The sequence below is a fragment of the Podarcis gaigeae genome (assembly GCF_964106915.1).
Source record: "Podarcis gaigeae genome assembly, chromosome: 1".
NCBI lineage: Eukaryota > Metazoa > Chordata > Lepidosauria > Squamata > Lacertidae > Podarcis > Podarcis gaigeae.
The window spans coordinates 41252341-41271248 of record NC_139678.1 but is presented as its reverse complement, the minus strand read 5'-3'; the positions used below and the strand labels follow the sequence as shown (position 1 = coordinate 41271248).

At 39.9% G+C, this 18908-nt stretch overlaps 1 protein-coding gene across 4 annotated transcripts in view; it reads left to right on the top strand.

The window, feature by feature from the left end:
- AVEN (apoptosis and caspase activation inhibitor) overlaps nucleotides 1-18908 on the top strand; it is a 104459-nt gene that overhangs the window by 83428 nt on the left and 2123 nt on the right. For all 4 annotated transcript variants that reach the window (XM_083745228.1, XM_083745230.1, XM_083745231.1 and 1 more), the window contains 3 exons: nucleotides 10213-10283; nucleotides 14779-14874; nucleotides 18304-18652. In XM_083745228.1, the coding sequence (XP_083601354.1) occupies nucleotides 10213-10283; nucleotides 14779-14874; nucleotides 18304-18652 (516 nt within the window). The remainder of the gene's footprint in view (nucleotides 1-10212; nucleotides 10284-14778; nucleotides 14875-18303; nucleotides 18653-18908) is intronic.

The window sequence follows — 18908 nt, the reverse complement described above, 5'->3', positions numbered from 1 at the left end:
TCTGCATTCCAAAGGAATCCCTCATTGTGGTATCAGGGAGCATTTCTCTATGCGGTATCATTCTAAACATAACCAGGTCTTTCTTGTTCAGCCCTTGTCCCCTAAATAATTATTTAAACATTCCTATTTTTCTTTCACCATTTTTTAAGGTTTATCTCTTATTGCATCTGTCAGCTTTGCGAGCTCCAAGTACTCGCACAATTTAACTACCCATTCCTCTTTAGTGGGTGTATTTTTATCTTTCCAGTGTTTTGCCACTATAACCCTCGCTGCTGACATTGCATACATAAATAGCCTAGTTTTATTTTTGGGAATATTATCTGAAACCATTCCTAGTAAAAATTCTTCCGGTTTCTTGCTAAATGTAGTTTTTATCAATCTCTTTATCTCTTCATAAATCATATTCCAAAATCTTTGTATCTCTAGACAGGACCACCACATATGGTAGTATGTACCTATCTGTTCCTTGCATCGCCAGCACTTGTTATTGTTTGATTTATTTATTTTTGCAAGTTTTATAGGGGTCAGGTACCACCTATAGTACATTTTCATAAGATTTTCCCTTATAAGAAAACAAGCCATGAATTTTATATTTTTAGTCCATAATTCGTTCCAAATATTGGATTTGATTGTATGTCCCAGGTTCCTCTCCCATTTTACTGTAATTTCTTTGATATCTTCCTCCTTTCTTTGCCAATTCAAAAGTAGTTTGTACATTTTTGAAAGTGTCTTTTGATTATTATGTAAAATATCCTTCTCCAGATAGGATATTTTTTTGTCAAATCCTTTGGTTCTTTAATCCTTTTCAAGGGCGGCTTTTAGTTGATAGTACATTACACCCATTTGTGATCTACTACAAATGTGAAAGTGAACTGAAGTCTAAGTCCATATGCTTCATCAGTGACTGCCATAAACATGACACTACAGCTTTTTTCACATTTCAGGAGTCAGTGTTGCAATACTTGAGACAAAAACACCCACATTTAACAAATGTAGTCTATTTTAGTGATTGTAGTTCAGCACAATAAAATAACTACAAGAACTTTATCAATCTGTGTTATCACGAAGAGGACTATGGCGTGACTGCTGAATAGTATTTCTTTGCCACTGGCCATGGTAAAAATGTGTGTGATGGAGTAAGGGGAATGATTAAGTGCCTTGCTACAAGAGCAAGTCTTAAGAGAACTGTAGAGGGACAAATTTTGAATGCACTAGATTTATTTGAATTTGCTTCCAAAAACATAAAGGGAATTCAGGTGTTTTTCACACCATCAGCTGAGGTGGGTGCAAACGAAGAGTTCTTGATGGTCTCATAATTCATTATCAGTAGGTGGCACCAGAGAGAACCACTTCTTCAAACCACTGGACAAAAGAACGCTTGAACGCTTGAAGCGGGTTTCAGTTTCTGACAAATCTTTGAAAGCCACTGTTGGTGATAAAACAAAAGAACTAGTCAATATTATTCCAGAAAGGTTTTATGCAGTTATGTGTGACAGAAAGTGGTGGATTGGGAAGATACTAGACCACTGTGTAGAGGAAAGGGATGCTAAAGTTCAGTTCATGCATCCACCTGGTCCTTCACCAACATATTCTTGACCAACTATGAATGACTACTGGTGGGTTCCCTATGTGCCAGAGGCATTCCAGTTCCTTCATAATCAACTTTATCAGGGAGAACATATGGCATAGACAATAAAGTCCACAAGCAGGTGCAGAAATTGGCAAAAGGTATGATGTAGCCTTTGACTACAAAGGTAAGCTAACAGTGAAATCATGCAAAAATAACTTCAGATGACATTGTAACATAAGAGGGTATAATTTTAACTATTCTCATGAATGTTTGAGTTATTTCAGGCTCAAAGAGACCTTAAACCTGTACAAAAAAAAAATTGTAAAAAGTTTACTTCAAAATCAATTTATTTTATAACCACAAAAAACACCCTCCTTATTTTTAAAACATAACAAGTACATGGTTAGCCCATTCTACAAAAGAAGTATGATACATGTGTTGTGGTTTGTATGCTATGGCTTATCGAACCTACCGGGAATAAAATGACAAAAATTCACTTTGGTCGGTGACCCTTTTGTGTGGCACTTAATAACATTTTTATACCTTATTTTGAAAAGGACCACAAATAGCTTTATTTTTATACCAAAATAAGCCCAATTGGTTGAAAAATAAGCGAAACAGAAGGGTTTTTTCTAAACTGATGCAGAAATTGCATTAGCCTAAATTGCGCAAAAATCGGAATTTTAAAAACATTCTCCGGCACCCAATTTTGGACCAAAAAAAACTCTTAAAAATAATTTGAGGTTATCTCATAGGTATCTACACATAGTTTTTGTGTGTGAAGAAAATCTGAATCGTGAGAGCACGGTTGAGTATTAAAATCAGGTGATTTGGTGTGGAATGACCCCTCTGCTAAATCAGACTAAAGGCTCATCTTGTCGAGTATCCTGTTTTCAACCGTGGTCAACCATGTGCTTCTGGAAATCCCCAGAAGCAGAGTATAAGGCCAGTGGCACTCAATTCATTGTGTGTCACACAGTGTCTGCTATTCAACCACATGCCAGTAAGCTCCCAATCGAGTGTTAAAACAATACAGCATTAAATATTAAACAAATACAGCATTTAAATATTAAAAACATCCCTAAACAGGGCTGCCTTTAGATGTATTCCATAAGTCAGATAGTTGTTTATTTCCTTCACATCTGGTGGGAGGGTGTTCCACAGGGCGGGCGCCACTACCAAGAAGGCCCTCTGCCTGGTTCCCTGTAACCTCACTTTTCGCAATGAGGGAACTGCCAGAAGGCCCTCGGTGCTGGTTCTCAGTGTCCAAGATCTCCATGAACTTGACTAATATCCTAAAGGTATCTAAGACAGGGGCCTTCACCACATCTTATGGCAGTGAATTCCGTAAGTTAGTTATATATTTTATTAACATAGAAGTATTTGATTTGGATTCAAATTTAATTTTTAAGCTGTCAGACTGCCTAAAAAGTCTCAGATATAACTTCATTTGGACCTTTTTGCTGAGAACTCCATTGAAATGAGCATTTAAAATAAAACAGCAGGTGGTGGAGCAGCGATGGTATAAGCTGGAGGCTATGTAACTAGATGGCACAAGTGGCACTAAATATACCGAAGCTAATTAACAGAGAGGTGTAACATTTCAAAGGATGATTTAGTGGTGGTCAAAAATTCTGGGTACAATTACCGTATTTTTCGCCCCATAGGACGCACTGGCCCATAGGAAGCACCTAGTTTTTTGGGGGGGAAATAAACAAAAAAAAATTATTCCCCCCCCAGCTTCCCCCGACCCCAGCCCCCAGAACAGGCTGCTATCCGCAAGCGGAGGACTGCGCGAAGCCCGAGGCTTGGGGCGTGCTGAGTTCAGTGCGCCCCAAGCTTCTGGGTGCCGGCAAGCTCTCCGCTAGCCATGGGAGAGCAGCATCTCCCACGGCTAACGGATAGCTTCCTGAAGCCTGGAGAGCAAAGGGGGGGGGTCGTCGGTGCTCTCCAGGCTTCAGCGAAAGCCTGCATTCGCCCCATAGGACGCACACACATTTCCCCTTCATTTTTGGAGGGGGAAAAGTGCGTTCTATAGGGCGAAAAATACGGTAAGTCAGTTCTGTTGTTTTTAAATGGATTAAGTTCCTTGCTAGACAATATTTGCTGAAGAATATGGTAGCCAGTTTGCAAACAGAACTTCCTCGAAAGATTTTTCTGATCCTTTTGACACCCTTGCAATAATAGCAAACTTTCATTTTGTTTCATATCCACATCATACATCCAAAGCATTTTTATAGCATTTAACAGTCCTGGCTTCTTCAAAGCAATCCTAGGAACTGTAGCTACTGGGAATTGTAGCTCTGTGGGTGGTAAAATGCAGTTTCTTCCCAGGGGTAGCCATGTCTGTTAAATTTGTAGAAATGTGCTTTAAATGTGGAAGTGGCATTAAATTGTTAACCATTAATGCTGTACAAGCTTCACTTACAAAGCTTGAAGTAGGTAACATTTGACAAGTATAATAAAATGTATCTGAAAATCAGAGACAGCATAGGATTTTGTAACCCTTGAACTTGGGAAAACATGGTCTAAAGGGAAGGATTTTCTGTGCCTTTTAGGGCAAATGTAAAGGTTCATTCTTAACTAAGAACCATGCAAAGACATGGGATCTAGGGTTACTTCTCAGTTGCCAAGGAAATTGGCTCAAAAAACACTGGAGGCAATGATAAATTTCTCATGTGTATTCTCCAGGCATAAAAAAAATATATTGTGCAGAGAAAGTTCCAAACTCATATGATGATTTGACAGATGTCCAAAGCTTAGAAGATTTTCATTTTTCTGTTTTTAACACACTTGTTTCATTAATCAAAGAAATAAGGGTTTTAAAAATACATTCTTATTCCTTGTGTTTTCTCTATTTGATAGTGTTCTAAGCTTGAGATTTGCAGCCTGGTGTAGCGCAATATGTTTGCTTTAGTGGCATGGCTTGTAAATGCAGGGCATTGAAGCAGAAATGTGAAACATCAGCTGCACAACATCAAACTGCTCAGATATTTTAGGCTGCACCTCTGTTAATTATTCATAAAGAATTTATATATAGGTCTGCAAGCGCTGCTGATGCCATCAATAAGAAAAGAGTTGAGATGTGACTGAAATTGGTGGAGAACAACCAGTCTCATAGGTCACCCTTTAACTTAATAAATTCCCATGTGAAGTCACATTTGTTTCTTGAAAGTTAGAGTGATGCGGGGGGCGGTAATCAGTGTAAACATAGAAATCATTTCGCTTAAAATTAGGACTATGGCGTTACCAGGCAGCACAAATAAAGCACAGCTTGTTATGAACTTGGTCTTACTAGGTCCCTTGTGTGTTTTAAAGTCATGTTTCTGCTGCTCATTTTCTTTGAGCTGAGTGGTGTTTGACTGCGCTGTTTCCTTCTAGAGTTCATATCTGCTTCAGAACTACTTGTTTAAATTGGATTCAAGAATCCAAGGGTCTCGTTGTTTAAATTACTTGTTCCTACAATTTGAGATCTCGTGTGCATGTTCTTCCTTGTCAAATGTACACAGTGAAAATTAGGGGAAAGTTACTGAAAATTATATGAGTTACATTGAACTCTGACGTGCAAGTTTTGTGTATATTTTAAACCCTTGAAGTAAGAGGCACTGGCAAGAATGGCTGCCTGAACTACTAGGAACTGGCAAAGAAAAATGTTATAACACAGAAAAATGTTGACCTGCTTACCGTACACTGTGATTCTGTGTATAAGAAATTAACTGATAGTATTTGAGGCTGCAATTATGTGCCTGTTTATCTAGGGGCAAACTCCATTGAACTTCGTGGGACTTAACTTTTGGGTAGACATGCATTTTATTTAACATTTATTTCAATATTCCTAAGCCAGTCTTTTAGGGGCTCACAACATATTAAAAACATAAAATTCATTCATAACATAGTTACAAGCCATAAAACCACAATCTATAAAACACAAAAATCTATAAAAAATAATAGCAGCAGTAAAACCATACCAGCAGAAAAGCAGTATAAACAATAAAACAAGCAGATAAGCATAACGAGTTTCAAAATAGCAACAGTTAAAAGACAAAACAATCAGATTATTAAGAAAAAACAGTATGAAACAAAGGTATTCAGGGCTCGTTTATATATCTATGAGGAGCTCCAAAGTGCCTTCAAAGAGAGAGAAGCATTTTTTTCCAGTATTAGATGTTTGAAACATTATAAATGTAATTGAGTGTGAAAACGAAAAGGGTGTTGCAACCTTTTAACCTGGACAACTTTTCCAAATTCTATGGGATACTTATCTGTCATACACCCATTTCAAATTTCTCTCTTCAGTCCAAAATGATTTCCATATCAGCTCTTAAATTATATCATACCAGAATGAAACAATAAAATAAGTAAAACTAGCAAGCTCCCAATCATTATGGTGGTGAGAGTCAGCAAACCAATTTGAGACCTCCTAATCTCACTGTGTACAGGGGGAGACAAAAGCATCTCTCTTAGTAATTTTTGTGGCAGATAAGTAAAAATGTAGCTAACATTTAAAATCTACCCGCTTGGGAAATCTGTGTCTACATACTTAAATTCCTGTGTATTTCCCTCCCAGAAACAATAAGGACAACAAATGCTATACTGAAAAACTGTCTTGCCATCTGGATGATCATCTATGTCTTATGAATATTGCATGCCAGGTGGTTTGAGGGGGAGAATTTTCAAAGATGTTTGTTTTGTTCTGTATAGTATGGATGATAAACACATTCACTACATGTCTAAGAGGTATAAAACTGAGTCATTTAATCAAGATGATATATGTAAATATTGTCTTTTTTTGTGATACTGTTAACTAGCAAGGGAAAAGTAGAGGCAACTGCCTTCTTGATGCTTGCGCAACTTACTAAAGCTCAGCTGAGTCATGTTTTTTCATTTGATTTTTGTTTTCGCTGAGAGACTTGGCGAACCTATAAAGGAAACCCATTTACTCCTAGGGTCAAATTATTTTAGATTCATTGTGTGACTAGCAGCCGTGTTAAGGGATCTTAAAACATTAATCCCAGCTGAGATCTGAACAACCCTCTCACTCTCCCATGTCCTGCAGCTAGCCTTTTAAAAAAGTTCTTTCTCTCTAAAAGGAAAGTCTAAAGAGCACGTGGGGCAAAACACAGCTGGAAAATCTCCACTAGTTTTCATAATTCATAAACACCAGGCTGTCCACTGTGTGCCACTAGTTACTCCCACATCTGATGATTTTTCTGAATTGAGTGGAATGAAGTTTCCTGGGCAAGTACCACTTTCTCTTGACAAGATATATTTCAGTCTGCATTCCCATCTTGAACAACACTTGGGAGGTCTCTCTCGAACGCTTACTGCAGTAGCTTCCCTTTCTTCCTCTTAACAGCTGTTGAACAGTCCAATTTTCACTATTGCTTCAGCTCCTGCAAGTGACTGTTTAAATTCTATCCTGCTGTATTATTTGACCTCTAACCAACTGTATTGTGAATATGTATCTTAATAGCTTTGTATCATTAATGAAAATAACATTGCTCTAGCACACATGTTGCACTGGGGAATGGCATGGTAACATTAACAAATAAGCATACAAAGCAACTTGTTGAATACTGAGTTGGTTAGAGAGTTTGGAAAAAGAGACCTGGACTTAAATCCAGCCGTGAAACTCAAGTTACTTTTGGCCAGCCACTCACACACTCAGGCAAACCTGCTTCACAGAGTTGTTGTCGGGATAAAACAGGGAAATCTGGTTGCTCCATGCTTGCTAGGTTGCTAGGAACCCCTGTGTTCCTAGAAGCAAGAGTGAGATGGGATACACATTATTAATGTTACTAGTAGTGGGGAGCGCCTAGCAGTGCTTGGGATTTTTGGAATAAAAAATTTATTGGGGTTTGTTGGTTTGTTTTTTAATAGAGAGTGTAATTTGTGAACTTGGACCCAACATGCCAAATAATTGGGAAAATCACACTAAAGTCACATTTTGGTCCTCCATCTTGATTCACAATGGTGCCTGGTATTCAATCATAAATGAAGATCCCCAGTTTGGGAACTCCAGCATGAGTTTGACCAAACTGCAGGAGGCAGTGGGAGACGGAAGTGCCTGGCGTGCTCTGGTCCATGGGGTCACGAAGAGTCGGACATGACTAAACGACTAAACAACAACAACAACAACAACAATTCTGAGTTTGGCGATATTGCAAGGGCGACCGAATCTATTCCAAAAAGTCTATGAAGACATGCCAAAATGATGTTTTGGTCCGTTACCTTGTTTCAAAGTGGCACCTGGCATGCAAACAGTGAAGAAGTCTGCAGCCTCTACCTCGGAAACCCTTATGCAGTTTGGCACTAAAACCTTGCGAAGTGGCTGAAACTATGTACAAAAATGGACAGAGTCATGCCAAGGTGATGTTTTAGTCTACCATATCAATTCAAAATGACACCTGTGTCCAAATGACAACCAAGTCGGCCGCCCACCTGGGGAGCCCTCGTGCCAAGATTGGTGATGGTATCTCAAGCAGCACCCGAAACTATAAAGGACAAGTAGACAAATGGCCAGACAAGCCACTTTTGAAAATATATATTCAGTTCGATAGTTGGAGTGAAATGCATCTCTTGTGGTTTTGGGAAACGTAGCTTCTCTTTCCCTGTTATATTAGCCTTGCGTTTTCAACAGCTATTGCATTTTACTTCAGAGAGCAAAGGAAAACGTTGTGTTTACAAACATTTAATTGAAGTGCATTTAAACCATTTTGTTTTTCCAGTTACTTTTGCTTGGAATTATGATCTGTCAGTTTTTAAATTTGGAAGCATTCTCAGGCATTGCCTGATGGTTTATTAGTATTCATGATGTAAAAGGACATTCTTTTCAGACTAAGATAATTTTAAAAAGATAATTGGTTGGACCAACATTCTCATTAACCTAATTTGCATTAAATGTGCTTCTGTGAATTGTAGTTATTTTTTATTTTATTTGAGAAACTTGCTCTGTGGTTTTTTCTACAGCCTGCTTAGAATAATTCCCCACCGACTTTACTGGTATCATTGTGGATCAAGTGGTTTGAGGACACTAATATTTCTTTATTTAGAAGGCTTTATCATAGGGTCTGGCATAATTTACTCTGTTCATTTCAGTCTCATTGTGCCTAACTGGCTAAAGGAACAAACTGTCAGTAGTTTGGAGGCAAATATATTTGCTCTAGTAAGTAGAGAAGTTCTCAATTATACAATATAATACTTTTATATATACACTATATATTTTGGAAAGTCTGTCAGTTTGTTCTCTATAGGTTCAGACGCCTCTTGAGATATCCTTGCCAAACTCAGCACAAGGGCTCCTGAGATGGTGGGGGGTCTATGTCAGCACTTGGGTGCCAGGTGCCATTTTGAATCAATATGGTGGATCAAAATGTGACTTTGGTGTGACTGCACCTGTTATTTTTGTATAGGTTTGGTTGCCTCTTGAGGTATTATCACCAAACCCAGCACAAGGGTTCCTGAGGGGCAGTGATGAGCTTTGTCACTGTTTGGACACCAGGTACCATTTTTAACTAAGATGGCAGACAGAAACATGACTTCACCCAGTTATTGGCATGAAAGGCCTTAACTCACAAATTACACTATCCATTAAAAAACCCACAATGTTTTGGGGTTTCTCAAAAATCCACGGCCGCACAAACCACTCCCTACGTGTGTGTGTGTGTGTGTGTGTGTGTGTGTGTTGTTTTTTTCCACCAGACAAGACAGCGAGACAAAACGCTGAAGACGTCAGGGCTATTCCAGCATGCTGCTTAGAAATGGTGATAGATTGGCCAGTTCAGATACAGGCTTGACTGAACTACAATAGCATTTTTGTAATTTAACATACTGTGATCCTAACTCTTCTATCAGCCACTTGAGTATTTTAGTGGCTTGCAGGTAATGTTTCTATTTACAAAAGTTGGCCATTGACTTTCATAGACCTTCTAGGTCTGCTCATACTCGGCAGCTAAACACATTTTGGAAGATGAAGGTGTAATGCAGTATGTAAAATGCTGAAAGAAATAAAATGTTGAAGTAAAATCAGATTCTAGCTTTAACAGTCCTGTCACCTCTTATTTCATACAAACTGAACTGAAGTGCTGTTTTTAAATGCAAAACCTATAATATTGTATTACAATATTGTAGCCTTAATGGAAAATGGTTTTAACATTCACTCTGTGTGGTGCCTTTGGAAAAACGAGCATGTGTCTTAAGTGTTTGTGGGAATTGAGTGCCAGTTACAATAGGTTGTATTTAGTGCATTTCTATTCAATAGGGTTATCTTGCACATACATCTGCACAGACACACACAGGATATGGGGGGATAGAGGCTGGGAGGGAACCTGAGGCAAAATAGAAGGTTGTGAGTCTGAATCTTATTATCTCTGACTAGTCCTTATTCCCAGGCACTCCTTGTATTCTCCCCACCACCACATTTATAATCACCATGTAGCTCCTGCATTGTTTTGGCGATAACAAAGGATATTTGTGTGATTGTTTGGGGCTTTTTTATTGTTCTAGGGTGTTGGCTTGCTTGAGCTTTCTATATTGATATACTGTTAAAATATGAGAATTCTTGATTTTTCATTCATGGAACTTTAATCGGTTTTGCTGTTTATTTGGCAAATTTATTGACACATGTGCCACTTTATTTCTAGGGGATTCTTTTACCCAGTTCAGATTTGCTGAAGAAAAGGAGTGGATTGCAGAAAACCTTTGTCCGAAACAGGTAATGGAGAACAATCTGTTCTTGAAAAGATTGCTGTGTGCAGTTTATTTCAATTTCTGCAGGGCAGATGATGATTTATGCGCAGCCAGTAAAGCTGGTGTAGCGTTGTGGTTAAGCTTGTGAGCAGAGTCAGGAAGTGCCTGATTCAAACCTCACCTCCGTACAAACTCTGTTCTCTCCCAATATTGCCTCAGCCACCCCACCCACCTTTTCTAATTCAGAAATTATATTGCTGGCTTGCTTTGAGGATTACGGAGGTAATAAATGTAAAGTGCCTTGAACATTGGAAGTGGTCTATATAAATGCCAGATTTTATTAAAACTTGGAGAATAAAAGACCCTGTAGAAAGCTATTAGGCAAAACAGAGTAGAATTAGCCACACATGCTTAATCTTCTCATGTCAACCTAGATAAATATTCCTGTTCTAGAAAATATCTTGGTGAACATGTAAGGCAGCCCCAATGCTAGTGCCTCTCTGCGATCTGTTGCTGTTTGACTGTGCACAAGATGGGAAGAGAGGTCATTGTATAAGCTCAACCATGATGGAATGGGAAACACGCAGAGGGTATTTAGGACTTAAAGTTCTCTGAAATGTACATGGAACTCTAGTTTACTGGAGAACATGCATAATATGATTTCAGAAGGGGGGCTGTTGTGGTGTGCTGTGTCAGCTGGGTAGTCACAAGGTTGTCAGAACCAGTGAAGGCCGTGAAGGTCTGGAGGCGGTTGGAGGATGACTGGCGGCTAACAGATTGAGGTTGAATCCTGACAAGACAGAAGTACTGTTTTGGGGGGACAGGAGGCGGGCGGGTGTGGAGGACTCCCTGGTCCTGAATGGAGTAACTGTGCCCCTGAAGGACCAGGTGCGCAGCCTGGGAGTCATTCTGGAATCACAGCTGTCCATGGAAGCGCAGGTCAATTCTGTGTCCAGGGCAGCTGTTTATCAGCTCCATCTGGTATGCAGGCTGAGACCCTACCTGCCCGCAGACTGTCTCGCCAGAGTGGTGCATGCTCTAGTTATCTCTTGCTTGGACTACTGCAATGCGCTCTATGTGGGGCTACCTTTGAAGGTGACCCGGAAACTACAACTAATCCAGAATGCGGCAGCTAGACTGGTGACTGGGAGCGGCCGCCGAGACCATATAACACCGGTTTTGAAAGACCTACACTGGCTCCCTGTACGTTTCTGAGCACAATTCAAAGTGTTGGTGCTGACCTTTAAAGCCCTAAACGGCCTTGGTCCAGTATACCTGAAGGAGCGTCTCCACCTCCATCATTCTGCCCAGACACTGAGGTCCAGCACCAAGGGCCTTCTGGCAGTTCCCTCTCTACGAGAAGCCAAGTTACAGGGAACCAGGCAGAGGGCCTTCTCGGTAGTGGCACCCGCCCTGTGGAATGCCCTCCCACCAGATGTCAAAGAGAAAAATAACTACCAAAGTATTAGAAGACATCTGAAGGCAGCCCTGTTTAGGGAAGCTTTTAATGTTTAATAGGTTCTTGTATTAGTGTTCTGTTGGAAGCCGCCCAGAGTGGCTGGGGAAACCCAGCCAGATGGGTGGGGTATAAATAAGAAATTATATTATTATTATTGTCACCTAGGTGGACCACATTGCAATAGTCCATCTTCAAAGACCTGAATATTAGGCATTAGGCCTTGATAACATATGAAGGGCTGCAGCTTTCTCATAATAAAGTAATAAAAGGAGATTTTGGCCTTCTGGGTGTAGTAAGATTCAGCAGCACTCCCAAGAGAATGGATTTGAGGGAATCACAGGGGGATGAACGCCAAACAACTATTTTGGGTGTCCCTTTTCTTCCCAAGTGACTGGGCCAGATAATCCCCATTATTTTGATGGATGGGAAGCAGGATGACACCATGAGGTCTGCAGAGATATTAGCTCCATTGGGCTTCTCAATTTGCATACTCTAGCTGGTCTAGTTGATAATTATAAGATATAAAACTTGTTTTCTGTTGCTGTAGAGGGCAGGACTAGAACTAACGGGAAATGTTGCAAGGAAGCAGATTTTGGCAAAACGTTCAGGGAAACTTCCTAACAGTAAGAGCTATTGGACAGCCTCAAGAACTGGCAAACTGTCTTTTGCTGTAGGTATTTAAGCAGGGGGTGGGGTGGGGGATCCAGTGGCTGACAATGCTGTAATTACATCCTGTATTGAGCAAGGAGTCCAGTTGATCTCTTAAGTTTCTTTCAACTCTATAATCCTACTATGCAGCATTATGATTTAAGTATAACTGAGGTTTGTCCTGTTGTTTACAGCTTGTGATTTGCCTGGGTTCAGACAATATGCTAAACCAAAATATGATTTAACTCAGCCACGGTCTTGCTAGGCCCCTGCATGTTTGCTCCTTCATGCTAAATTATGGTTTGGCTTAGCAGTGCATACAAAAAAGAGCTCAGTGTGCTAATATGGATCACCAAAGGAAAGTGAGATTTGCCCTGTCTGTGAATGACATTTAAGATTAAAAGGGGGGGAAAGTGTATGAAGAGAGGAATATTCAGGCTGGGGTGGCGGGTGGGGGAGATACAGAGCAGAACTTGAAAGTTGAGCACAAATGCAGTTGAATAAGCATTTTAGAAAATGCTCTGCCTATACTTGATAATGAAAGAACTTCAGTTCCTACAAATCTGTAGGAAGAGGAAGAAACATCTACTGCCTTCAACAAGTTGTACTATTACCAGGGATAGGGGGTTACTACAGTAAGAGATTTTTAATGCTTTACTTGGAGACAAGTGGAACAGAGTGTATTGTAGCATGTGAAGTGAGTGGATTATAGTCTGATGGCAGGGAAAGTAAACGTATTCTTTCCTCCTTCAGCTTGTCACCCACAGACTTTGTTCTCTTGCAAGCTGGTAGTAAACTAGTCCAATGAATGTTCAGGCTTGCTCTCTGCTATCTACACTATTTCTGTTGTATTAAGCAACAGCCTAGGCTGGAATTACGGTAGATGTAGAACTGCTCCTCAAAAGAGATTGAACGTGTTTTGTTTTCCTTCTCTCCCTGGCGATGCTTAGTGATACAAAATGTATGACACAACATTGTTGTCCCTGCTCCCCCACCCCATGGACCCAGTGATGCAGTAGAGTGACATCGCATGTTTTGTACCCCTAGACTTTACTGGAGGGAAGTAATGTTTGGCTGTGATTTTCAAAGGCAGTCTCACATCTGTCATAATATCTAATTCCAGCTTTATTTTGAAAAAGAATTTGCACTTAGGATATTGAAGGATTTGTCTGCAGCACCTCTTCTGAGAATTCCCTATACTTTCATCATTTACTGCGTTTTCATAAAGTCTGTTTTGAAGTCTTTGTGTCTTAGATATTTTCAAAATTAATCAATCAAGTCATGAATGAACTTCAACCCAGTTTGAGTCAAATGATTAATATTTTATGCTTATCATATACATCTGCATATCAATCAAACACCTTTTGTCACAGACTTTTGACATGTTGTTTGAATGAGAAGTAGGCATTCTAATTTATTCCTTTCAGAAGCTAATCTCTCAATTTAGAATATGTTTGAAGTAAGCTAAATATCTCTGCACTATTTTTCTGCTTAAGGTTACTGCAAACATCTAATTAGTGCTGATGACAGCAAGTAATCCTGAAGTCCTGACCTAAAATATCTATGGATAAGCTTCAGTAGGACCTGCTTCTGGGTAGACCTGGTTAGCGTTTCATTTAAACTTTTCACCTGCAGACATAGAACTGTATGAAGCTTTACAGAAGGTGATTCATTAGAGAAACATCATCATGGGTGCTGACATGGCTCAGGGATTTCTTCTAAATGAAAGAAAAGCTCTCATCCATCAATTTGCCTTGCCTTCTGTGGCAGCTTGTTTAATTCCCATAAACTCATTTGTTTCATTAAGTTAATTGTTTAAGGTTGTAACCAAAGCTACACAAGCAGAGTTCTGCTTATGCCACAGGGCATCTGTTTCCTCTCCTGTATGCTTGAAAATCTGCTCCGGAGGGTCCCCCACCCTCCAGAGATTATTATGAAGATGTACATGGGAGCAGGGAAGACAGCAGGAAGGTCCATTGTATGCTCAGAGGTCTGTTGCACCAGTGAAGCTGCTTTATTGAAGCCCTTAGGGCAGTATTCAACTTGCACAACTCCACCCCTACCTTACGCACCCCACACCATTCCCAAATCTTTGGAGGTTTGGGAGAACCCCAAAACAGATTAAGTGCCATTCTGCTTGCCCAATTATTTAGTTGAATATCCCCCTTAATTCCTGTTTCAGAACATTTTAAGAATAGTAATTGATCCTTCAAAATGATTCATAAAGGCCAACCCTGGTTCTTCCATATAGATGGTTCATGGTTAATGCTTCCATCTGTATATGTAGTTCTTGTGCTGCCCAGTTCATTTCAGTGGTGGAAAAAGATGACAGATGGACCTGCTTTTGTGTGTAAGGTATTTAGGAGACCATCATTAATGCCCATTTAATCTCATGTTCTACTGTTTTTTTCAGTTGTCTGGGTTGTATGTTGACTGCCAGTCTTTGGTCCAGGCACTTGAAGAGCTGCCTCTGCATCTCAAACTGAATGTGGCTAAGGAGCTGGTGCAGGTAACACAAAAGCTGCTCATAAATATCTTGAGCCTCGCTTTAAGCTTAAGTAGCCTTATGTACTTTTAATGTAATTTGTCATGTGTTATAATATGCACATATTGCCTTGAATCTGAAAAGGAAGACTATTAGATGGAGGAATAAGCCATCAGCACTTCTTATGCTTCATTGCTCCTTTTAAGCAAAGTGTTTTCCACATGCCAAGTGCATCTCGGTCAAGACCAACATCCCCAAAGAGTTGCTTGTTCTAATTTTGTTGTTCCAGATTTTTCACCGCCTTTTTCCTAAGCAGCATTTTTCAGAAAACAGGAAATGTATGATCTATTTATTTATTGTAATTTCTACTGATAAGTGTAGAATTCCTTGTGCAGATACCTAGTTCAGCATGGAAGCTGCCAATCAGGCATGTATTTAAAGTAGTTGTTTTTGCCCAGGGTTTAGAGCTCTAGGTAGCAACAAGACAACAAAGCATGTTCTGCTGGCAAAAATAAAAATATTCAGGTGGAGGGAACAGAGCCAGTGAGACTTGTGAGTCAAGCATGGCTGTTAGCTAAGATTACAGTTTATCAAAAGCTAGAAAAATCAATCTGCACTAGAAAGGCAAAGCTGCATAACTTCTAAAAACAGTTTTGCTCTCCTTTGGGACTGCTTAAAGTGACTCAGACGCTGACATTGCTCACTTCTTGATCTAACTCAAAGTCATTCAGTGAACGTAGCAGAGAAACCCGCAACTATTTTGCAAAGAAAATGCATTCTTAAAATAAAAATGGCAAAACTGGGGGTGTCATTCTTGTCCTACAGTGGTGCTACGGCTGGTGTATTAATACACCATTATGGGACGTTTTGTCCAGTTATGAAGTAACAGATTCCCTTGCAGCAGATCAATGAACTGTAAGTGGCAAAGCTTTACGTCTTCTTCCTTTTACTTTTTGCTACACAACTGAATATGCCACCCTGGTTATCTGGTCATCTGAGTTCCAAGATGGCGGCGCGTTCATACGCAGCAGCTCCGAGCTCCCAATACCTCACCTACTCATGCACAAAACTGGTAAACATTGGGCTCACAAGAAAAATAGAGATAACTAGAGAGTTCCAAAGGTCCCCCTGTATACCAAACTGCATAGTAAGACCTCCAGGATCTCTATGGATTGTCGACGGGAGGGGGAGGTGCCAAAAGAAGCGAAAGAGAAAAGAGCGAAAACAAAAACGTGGTTGCAGAGCTGGTCTGTTAACCCGGCTTTGAAAAAGACCCACCAGACCAGCACTGCCAAGCGTCTTCCTGACCAACACCAGATCTCTCGTCCACAAAATTGACGAATTACAATTGCTGATGGCAGCAAACAAGCTTCTTTGTGAAAGCTGTGTGGTAATTATTACAGAAACTTGCCTACATTCAGCAGTACCAGATGTGGCAGTCGAGCTGATAAATCGAATAATTTATTGCTCTGATAGAAACAGTGATTCTGGTAAAGCTAGGGGCGGAGGAGTCTGTATTTACTTACACAATGGTTGGTGCGTTAACAGCAAAGTAGCTTACACATATTGCTCCCCAGATCTAGAATTGATGGCAGTTACATGTCGGCCATTTTATTTGCCTAGAGAAGTAACTGTCATAATTATTATAGCTGTTTATATCCGATCCGATGCTAATGTCAGTGCGGCACTTTCTAAGCTATATGACGTCATCTCCGAGCAGCAGCAAATCCACCCAGAGGACGCCCTTGTGGCAGGGGACTTCAATCAAGCCTGCCTAAAGATGGTTTTTCCTAAGTTTGATCAGTTTGTGAAATTGCCCACTAGAGGACAGAATATTCTAGATCTCGCGTATTCCAATTTGAAACAGGCATACAGGGCAATCCCCTTCCCCCACTTAGGCTCATCTGACGATTCTTCAGTTTTTCTATGTCCGAAGTACATCCCTCTCAGGAGAAGAATTCAGTCAGTTATAAAAACAGTTAGAATTTAGCCAGAGGGTGCTCTTAGTCAGCTCCAGGATTGTTTTGAGAGCACTGATTGGAGCGTGTTTGAATATCAAGATCTGCATAGATACACAGATGCTATACTCTCCTATATTAAAGTGTGCAGTGATAATGTAACATCGCAGAGATGCATTAGACTCTATGGGAACTGAAAACCATGGATGACTGCTGAAGTAAGAACTCTCCTGAAAATCCGGGATTTTGCCTTTAAGACAGGGAATATAGACATATACAGAGAGGCGTCAGTTTCCAGGCTCAGTTTACAATCCTAACCTTTTAAGGCCTAAATGGCTTTGGGAGCAGGTTCCCTGAAAGACCCACCACCTCCCACCCAGACTTAGGTACTTCTTGGAGGCCCTGTTTTGAATGCCCCTGTGAAATGAAGTAAAGTGGCTAACCAACAGGTTGAAGGCCTTTTCAGTAGTGGTACTTGCTAAAAAACATTCACCTAGCAAAACCCTTGTGGTCTTTTTGATGTCAAGAACACAAATCTGTTCACCTAATGCTTAGTCTGGTTGTCTCCGTTTTTAAATCTGTGTTTTATATTTTGGATTGTGATGAGTTTAGTTTTCTTGTCATATTTATGTTGCTTTTGAAGGTATGCTTTATTTTATATTTTAATTGTTTTATACTTATATATTTTTAGTTGCCCAGAGTACTTCATGGGGTAGCATACAAATCTCTTAGACAATTTGGATTGTGATGAGTTTAGTTTTCTTGTCATATTTATGTTGCTTTTGAAGGTATGCTTTATTTTATATTTTAATTGTTTTATACTTATATATTCTTAGTTGCCCAGAGTACTTCATGGGGTAGCATACAAATCTCATAGACAATGGGCGTTTATTTAAATAATAAGTTTATTAGTTGAAGTTTATGAAATTTATTTATCACTTCACACAACTAAAAGGAGTCCCAATGTGGTTTACAATAAAAGTAAAATGCAAAATACTAATAATAAAATACTCATAAAAAATAATAAAATACTCATAAAACAATACAAACGTACTGAACGTATCCATCTAAAATAATCAAAAACAAGAATATCAACCCTCAGCCAACAGAAGAATGAATACTAGAAATAGCTAGTAAAATCCAGACCATAAGTACTGTCCAAATACCCATGAAAATTAAAATATTTTTGCTTGGTATCAGAAAGATGTCACATCAATGACAGGCAAGCTTCCCTGGAGAGAGAGAATTCCATAATCTGGGAGCTGCCACTATAAAAGTGTGGTCTCCTATTGCTGCCCTCTGAACATCTTTTGGTGGAGGGTCCAGCTGCAGGGCCCAGGTAGGTTGCATGGGAAAGGGTAGCCTTTAGTTGTATAAGGGTCTACCAGCACATTGAATTGTGTTCAGAAATAAAATTGGCATACGGTGCAGGGATCAAGGTGTTGTTTTAATGAACATTAGCCATTGCACAACTTCTTTTCCCTTCTGGTCCTAGGACGCAACACCTGCCATACTCCCCCAAATTAAATTGAAAAGCAGTGAAGTCCCCAAGAAAAGTGCTCCATTACAGCAGTCCATGGGGCAAAATAGAGTTGCATCAAACTCATCTTCTTCTGCAGACTCTGTTGGCCACCTGCCGCTGTCGAATAAAGATGGATTTGGATCGTCTTCAGAAGCCCTCCAGAAAAGCTCATCAGTTACACACCAAGAGGATCACTTAGATGACGACCTTGATCAACTACTGAAGTTGGATGCCCCTATTCATCCTGAAAACTTTGAACTGGAAACAATATCCCATGATAGATTATCTGGGGATGATTTGAAAATGCCTCATGAAGTAAATGGTAAGCATTTTTCCCAATTGTTTATTTTGTTTCTCTAAATTGCAGTTGTGCTCTAGTTTACAGTCAGCTATGAGCTCATATGACAAGGCCCACTGAGGGTGCAGGAACTGCCGGGCAGGAAGAGATCTTCATCCCTTGCCACCATTTGAGATGTGTGAGTGGTTTTATATTGTTTGGCAGCCTCAATATCTGACAACCATCCATAGAAATAGGCAGGCATATGACACCCCTGGAAATTGGTACTGTCTGTCTTCTG